Source organism: Mya arenaria, chromosome 2 (assembly GCF_026914265.1).
Source record: "Mya arenaria isolate MELC-2E11 chromosome 2, ASM2691426v1".
Taxonomy (NCBI): domain Eukaryota; kingdom Metazoa; phylum Mollusca; class Bivalvia; order Myida; family Myidae; genus Mya; species Mya arenaria.
The window spans coordinates 4,051,053-4,059,042 of record NC_069123.1 but is presented as its reverse complement, the minus strand read 5'-3'; the positions used below and the strand labels follow the sequence as shown (position 1 = coordinate 4,059,042).

The 7,990-nt window shown below is 36.5% G+C and overlaps 1 protein-coding gene across 1 annotated transcript; it reads right to left on the bottom strand.

Annotated features, from left to right (window-relative positions):
* Positions 1–1,217: 1,217 nt before the first annotated feature.
* LOC128223460 (L-threonine dehydratase catabolic TdcB-like) lies at positions 1,218–5,286 on the bottom strand. Its single transcript, XM_052932743.1, has 6 exons — positions 5,168–5,286; positions 4,758–4,912; positions 4,318–4,449; positions 3,743–3,991; positions 3,125–3,224; positions 1,218–2,805 (listed from the first exon to the last, which is right to left on the bottom strand). Exons 3-6 carry the CDS (start codon positions 4,444–4,446, stop codon positions 2,306–2,308), a joined length of 978 nt encoding a protein of 325 aa, XP_052788703.1. The 5' UTR covers positions 4,447–4,449; positions 4,758–4,912; positions 5,168–5,286; the 3' UTR covers positions 1,218–2,305.
* Between the last annotated feature and the right edge of the window lie 2,704 nt (positions 5,287–7,990).

Here is a 7,990-nt window from a genome sequence, read left to right as displayed (position 1 = left end):
ACTCTTTAATGACAAGAGGGCTTATACGGTCTGGCCCTGCAGCTTTGTTGGGTTTTAAATTGGCAAGAAGTTTCAGTATGCCATTTCTGTGAATGGTTATATCACTCATCTGGGGGTAACTGCAATAATTGTGTGGTACAAGAGTTCTCAATTTCTGAAAACAAGCTTGTTTTAGAGATAGAGGGGATGTTTTTGAAAATACCGATTGAAATTGGTTATTCAGAATGTTTGCTTTTTCCGTGTTATCAGATTTCAGGCTATCTGTAACGGGATCTTTGAGCGATGACACACTCTGAGAGTCTTGTTTAGAGTTTTTTAGTAATGAGTATGACTTTTTGGTGTAGAACTTGCTTGGTTTTTTAACCGATTGCTCATTATTAGCAATATCAAGGATGTTTTCAATGTAGGTTAAATAAGACGTTTTTATTTTACTTTTGATGGTTGCCTTTAATAATTTGAATTTGTTACTAATGTTTGAATCAGTGCGATTCTTTTTCAATTGTGTATAAAGTTTATCTCTTTTATGAATACATTGTAAGTCTCTTAATTTCTTTTGTAATCCAAGGCAGTGCTCTTTTGCAACCAATTTTCTTGACAGGTATAAATTGAGTAATACCTCTTTTGATAGCATCTGTGAATCTAAGCCAGATCTGCTCAACTGATAGACTGTCTGAACCTTTTAGGATATCAGACTTGGTAGTGTTCATGAATTGTTTGAAGTCATCCCAGTTTGCTTTTCGATAACGGGGTACAATTCTTGGCTTTTGTTTGAGTATGTTTGGACGGGCATTAACAATGGTTGAAGTGATGTCATGGTCACTAATTCCAGGTATGATATTTACTTTGTCTACAAATGTAAGGTTGGTTGTTAGAAAAAGATCCAGGATGTTATCATTTCTAGTGTTTTCACTGACCATCTGTGTCATGTTTTGATCATTTATGATGTCAAGGAATTTGTCATAGACAGTTGTGGTACTGAAACCTGGTTTTAAGTGTGGCGTACCCTTTAATTGTTGACAAGGTCCAGTGACTTTTCAAGTTCAAGAAGGCTCTGAAGGTCAGACTCATGTGGCCTATAGTAGGATGAAATATACATGGGTTTACAACCCTTTATTTCAAGTTTAACCCACACAGTTTCACAATTTGTTTGTAATTTTGGTTGCTCAGAGACTACCAAGTTGTTTTTAACAAGAAGACATGAATAATCCAAGAACATCCTCTGAAAATTTATATTTATTTTCAATAATAAAAATCCTCGATGGTTGTCAACCTTGAGCAAAATTATTTATCAATTGGCAAACTGCATTGGTTAAAGACAATTTCTGGGATATTTTAGAGCACCATTATATAATTGTGACACATTGACAGCTCGAAATGCTATGACCACAAGTGCTCAAAATAAACTTTTTAAGCTTGACCTTGTCATCCAATATAATTCAGGGGAAAAAAAGATCTTGAGTTTTAAATGCTTATATTCCTGGTTTAAACTGACATTCATGTGTGACCTTGACATTGAACAAAGCATGGACGAAGGCAAACTTATTTTTATCAGGGAGTATGACGATTCTGATTGGTCCCATTTGTAATTGAACCATTTCCATCCCTGCCACAAAGAACTGCATTAGTTTTGGACACAATCTTACATGATTATCAATTACACAAGTACATGTATAAATAATGAAATAATTTAAGTTACTTATTCAATTAATGAGGTAATCAACAGTGTTAATATTAAATAATGAAAGAAATTAAGGTTATATATACTGCTTATTCAATAAATGAGGTAATCACAACAGTGTTTCTACAAACATTATCCATAGCATCTTAGTCATTGCATAATACATTTAAAAAAAATGTTATATTTTAAAGATATGATTAGATATAATTACACCTTTAGTAAAATCTATTTATAGACTTCATATGCGTGTGTATGTATACATAAGTACATGTACACGTATAACAATGGAGGACTAGTATCCATGTAAAATAAAATACAACTATATTGATTGATATAAAGTACCTGACGCGGTAGGTTTAAATTAGAAACATACAATTTACTTTATATAAACAAGGTGTATAGGACCAGTGTAACAATTTAAATCGAAACAAAAATAAATCATTACAAACTATTATACAAATATTGCTATAATTAATTATAGTTTCAAAATCATCAAGAATCTTCGGTTCTGACACCAATAATGGGTCAAGGCACAATTTAAGGTTCTTCAGTTTAAAAGACAATGGTACGGTTCCTGCTTAAATAATACAGACTTATTTGTCAAACCACTCTATTTTTATTTGCAGCTTATTGTGGGACCTTGCCTTGCAGGATGTCCACCAGCTTATGAGTGTCAATATTTCCACCAGAAATGACGCAGACAATGTTTCCTTTTCCAGCTTTTCCTGCAAGCGCCGCAGCGACTGAGCTCGCACCTGCGCCCTCGGCGACCACGTGGTTCCGTTCTATCAGGATTTTAAGTGCTCGGGCAATATCTTCCACCGTTACTACGAGAGACCCCGAAATCAGATTTTTCACCATAGGCCACATTTCTTCTAGTACAGATTTGCTCCCGATTCCATCAATAAAAGTAGGTGTATAAGAACACTCTGTAACGTTGTCGTTTCTGAACGCAGCGTCTAACGGTGCAGCCGTCTCTACCTCGCTCGCAAAGACCTTGCAAGAAGGTTGAAGCTGCTTCAGAGCTGAAGCTATCCCGCAGCTAAGACCTCCACCACCATAAGGTACAATGACCGCATCAACGTCGGGTAGGTCTTCAAATATTTCGACGCCAATGGTTCCATTACCTGAAATGTACATTCATTAAATCTCAAGACTGAAAATGTGTAAAGTTGTTTTTTAAAGAGATGAAACAAAGTGGGTGTCTCCTTGCAGTTGTAAAACTAAACTCTTTAATTAAATAAAAAAAAATGTGATTTTCAACGGACTGGAATCATATAAGTCTTGCATGCCAACATAAACAACTTTCTAGAAGTTGCTGATTTGTGGCAAACGATACAAATGTATGTTTAGACGTTGCAAATGCTGGAGAGAAAACATATAACACTTCGGTTGACATAATTGCAGAAAACTGCGTTGCCTTAACATTTTAGAGTCAAATTTTACCTGCAATAACGGCGCAGTCAGACACAGGGTGCACAAATCTCCCTGGCATGCCCTCTCGTCCGTGACTTTTAATGATTTCCCACCATTCGTCGAAAGTAACCTTGTAATATTTTATTGTTACAATAAAAACTGTGTTCAGCTTCAATATTTTAACATTTAGATAAAGCATTTACATGTATTGCCAGTCCATTTGCCGAACAATTATCAACACTAAAAGAGAAACGAATTTTGTGTTTAACAATCTTTAACATTATATTACATACAGACCGTTAAGTGCAATGGTAGCGCATCCGCTTCTCGTCAAGGCGACCCTGGTTCGGTTCCCGGACAGGGCGCATTTGAGTTGGTTTGCCGGACAAGCGGGTTTCCTACGGGTACCCCGGTCCCCGACACACACGCCACAAGACCACACACTCGCGGATCATCGTGCCAACGAGAGTGATAAATATAATGTTTACAGCAATTTACTAGTATGTTAAATAAATAAGTTTAAACTACATTGCATATATATATATATATATATATATATATATAGTCCTTACACTCGATAAAAAATATCTTGACATGAAATTATAATACATTCACACGAAAAAAAAAACAAAAACCAAAAGTATTCACCTTGTGAATTTCTCCACCAAGTCGGCGAACGTTGGCTAGTTTTGCTTCAGGGGCGTGGTCTGGCACGAGTACATTGCAAGGCACCCCAAATTTCCTCGTGCAATATGCAAGACCTTGAGCAAAATTTCCCGCACTGGCGGTATAAACACCTTGGGCAAGATCATCCTCAGATAGGCAACCGATGGCGTTGCAAGCACCTCGTATTTTGAAACAACCATTAGGTTGGAGGTTCTCTAACTTTAGATAAATCTGGGAATAAAAATAACAATGTTTACTATGGTGCGTCAGCTTTAGTGAGGTTTTGCTTGCGATTTCAAAGATGTGTTTACAAACGATAATTTGGGACTTTATATGGTGCCGTTTTTGCTCAAATTACAATATCATTCAGCATTTTTTCACATCCGATGTGAGTAAAATGTTGGTTTTTAACTTTCTGTAGCTTTCTTTTCTGTACTAGAGCATTTATTGTAAAAGCATTATTCATGACTCGCAAAATTATTGTAAGGGTATGCTAACTTAACATTTAGTGCAAAGAGAGCGGAACGTTTTGGGATCAAACTTTGAGTACAGTGTACCTTTCCTCCTTCCCATTCGACATTTAGTGGAATGAGTGGTAAGCGAAGAACGTGCTCCTTTATTCTTGTCTGGGCAGCTTTGATGTCCGAGAGCGGGATTATATCCGGTAGTAGCGTCACGGAAGACATGATCTGATTGAAAATACATGTTAAAACAAGTTTAGTTTAATCGTATTTTATTGTAAATAATAAACACACGTGATATACATATTTTCGACAAACAATAGTATTGTACAATTGGGTTGGGCCACAAGTTACATAGACAACATTAGAAAATGGCCCTCCCAGAAACATGTTAAACTCGGACATGGTGTACACATATAGTGTGTAATATGTGAAAATAAACTATATTATATTAATTATAAGTACGCACTTAACAATAATAATTGTTTATTTCATCAACAAAACTTATTTATTTCTATTTGAACATGTACATGTACTTATATTTAGGAGTGTCTATTCTGGACAGCTACGATGCTTAGCAATGACTTTGTCCAAAGCAGTGTATCTAGGCTCTTGAGTTACCGAAAACCATCATTGGCTGCCCCGTAAATACATTTTGTCTATCAATAAGCATATTCTGATCTGTTTTGATCTATATCAAAAGAAAGGGTTGGTTTAGACTGGGACTAATATAAAACTACTCCAATGTTTGGACATGGACCAATAACAAAATCCTACTCCCAGCTGTACATAGTGAAAATACAATTAAGTGTCTTTTTTGTACATATTCCAAATAACTCTCAGAAAAAGAACATTTATTGTAATATTATCTTGGAGTAGGATCCCAGATGTTATTTAGAAATAATTGTAATTTCCTAAATAACCAAACTCTACGATTACCATTTACCGTTCGGGTAAAATCCGTTTTAAACGTATACAAATTTGTCAAGCTTCTATAAACCTCGACGGATTTGTGTGATGTCGAGATTTTTAAGTTCACTTCAGCGAAAGCGTCTAATAATATTCGCTTTTCCGTCTTTGTTTTTCGCAACTTTCTTTTATGTGACATTCGCCGGGCATTCAAGACCCGTTTACAAAGCCGTACGCCACATTGAACAATCCAAAGGTTAGTGACGGTGGTCAAGGTCATGTAGAGGTTTGAGTCCACTAAATTCACCGGTACTGTATTCACCATTCCATAGCCTGCAATGTAAAATGAAATCGAATGTTGAGTCTAGTCGATAAATAGAATAAAATGCTATATTCATGACATATCTGTGATTGATCAACCAATTATTCACACAGACACCATATATTTTCTTTAAATAAAGGATACAATACAAAAAAAACACTATTTATGTCATGAAAACATGGACATTCAAACTGGCTGGTGTCCCCTGGTCTAAATATAGATATTGCTTTCAAACTTTTTTTGATATTTAAAATTTTGAACCACATGATATTGGCATGTCTACAGATTCTAAATTTTTAGTCCTTAACGCTGAACTCTCACAGGTATACCATTTTAACAACTATTTTTAGCTCTACTGGCCAAAGGCCAGAAGAGCTTATGCGATGGTAATGTGTACATAGTATGTGCATCCGTGCGTGCGTCTGTAAACAATTGCTTGTGAACACGGTACAGTCTTCAGTTTTTATTGTATCTCGCTGAAACTTGCACAGTATCTAGATATCCATTAGAGCTCGGTTCCTTTCAAAAACCCGCCAGATCCGCCCATGCATGCCTAGATTATGGCCCTTGATAGTATAAAAAAATGCAATTGTGTAAACACTAGCTTGTGAACACGATACAGTCTTCAGTTTTGATTTTATCTCGATGAAACTTGTACAGTATTTAGATATCCATTAGAACTTGGTTCCCTTTGAAACCAGCCAGATCTGCCCATGCATGCCTAGCTTATGGGTCTTGAAAGTATAAAAAATGCTATTTTAAGCTAAGTCTATCTATTTTTAGCCAATTCTACATGAGCGAAGTCTATTTTTAGCCAAGTTTACATGTAAAGTCACAATTGCTTGTGAAGGTTTGTTCAAAGTATGCCCCTGGGGTCATTACTGGCACTGCCCTGGGTGTCACATTTTTCATAGAGACTTATTTAAGAAATATTTTCAAGATCTTCTTGTTTCAAACCACAAGGCCCATACCTTTGATATTTGTTGTGGAGCATCATATGATGCAATTGAAAACATTTGAAATAATGTCCTTTGGGCAAAAGTTGGCCCCACCCCTTTTGACTTACTTATTAATTTTTAAAGGCTACAATAATGAAATTTTGACCATGTGAACAGTTTTGCAAACAAGCATTAATGTTGTCCACAGATGTCCTTGACTTTGACCTTTGACCGACTTTATTTTTAAAGCTACAGAAATGAAATTTTGACGATGAGTACAGTTTTGAAAGCAAATATTTTTTACTCTCAGATTACCTTTACTTGGCACTTATTAAAATAGTTCATGCAACTAATTGGCTTACAACACTTCCTGTCCTCAGATGTTGAATGTGCAGCGTTTTCAGCTAACCCAAACACTAAAAGTGAACTATATATTTGTTGCCTATTACTCAAACGAACATGCTCTGGATCGAAAATGACCACAAGAGCCATGCCAGTAGAGCATAGGCCCTTTTGGGCCTCTTGTTATTTTTTGTCTTGGAAATATCTGCAAATCAATGATATATAAGACTGCTGACAAAAAAATTAGATCTATATTCTAAATTAGACATAGGGAGTCCCTAGTAGGTTTCGACATTAACGGTAGATAAGATTTAATTTAATTAGATATTTACAGATTAGGATAGTATTTAGTACTCGATATCATAAACATAACAAGTATGTTTTGCTAGCATCAGTGTCTTTAAACCCTGTCTTGCTGAAGCCTATTCCCAGCATCTTTTCAAAGGGCAATCCTGTGTTTTCCCTCAATAACCGTCTCTATTTATACCGCCACAAACGAAGTTTGAGGGGGTATATAGGAGTGAGCTTGTCGGTCGGTCAGTCTGTCGGTCTGTCTGTCGGTCGGTCGGTCTGTCGGTTTTCATGGTTTCCGGACGATAACTCATGAAAGGCTAGACAGATTTGAAAATGTTTTGGTACACAGGTGTAACATCAGAAGATACAGGTCAAGTTTGATATTGGGGCTGGTGGGGCCAAGGTCAAGGTCACTGTTGCTAAAAATAGAAAAACGGTTTCCAGACGATAACTCATGAAAGGCTTGACAGATTTGAACAATTTTTGGTACACAGGTGTAACATCAGAAGATACAGGTCAAGTTCGATATTGGGGCTGGTGGGGTCAAGGTCACTGTTACTAAAAATAGAAAAACGGTTTCCGGACGATAACTCATGAAAGGCTAGACAGATTTGAACAATTTTTGGTACACAGATGTAACATCAGAAGATACAGGTCAAGTTCAATATTGGGGCTGGTGGGGCCAAGGTCAAGGTCATTGTTACTTAAAATAGAAAAACGGTTTCCGGACAATAACTCATGAAAGGCTTGACAGATTTGAACAATTTTTGGTACACAGGTGTTACATCAGAAGATACAGGTCAAGTTCGATATTGGGGCTGGTGGGGCCAAGGTCAAGGTCACTGTTACTAAAAATAGAAAAACGGTTTCCGGACGATAACTCATGAAAGGCTAGACAGATTTGAACAATTTTTGGTACACAGGTGTAACATCAGAAGATACAGGTCAAGTTCGATATTGGGGC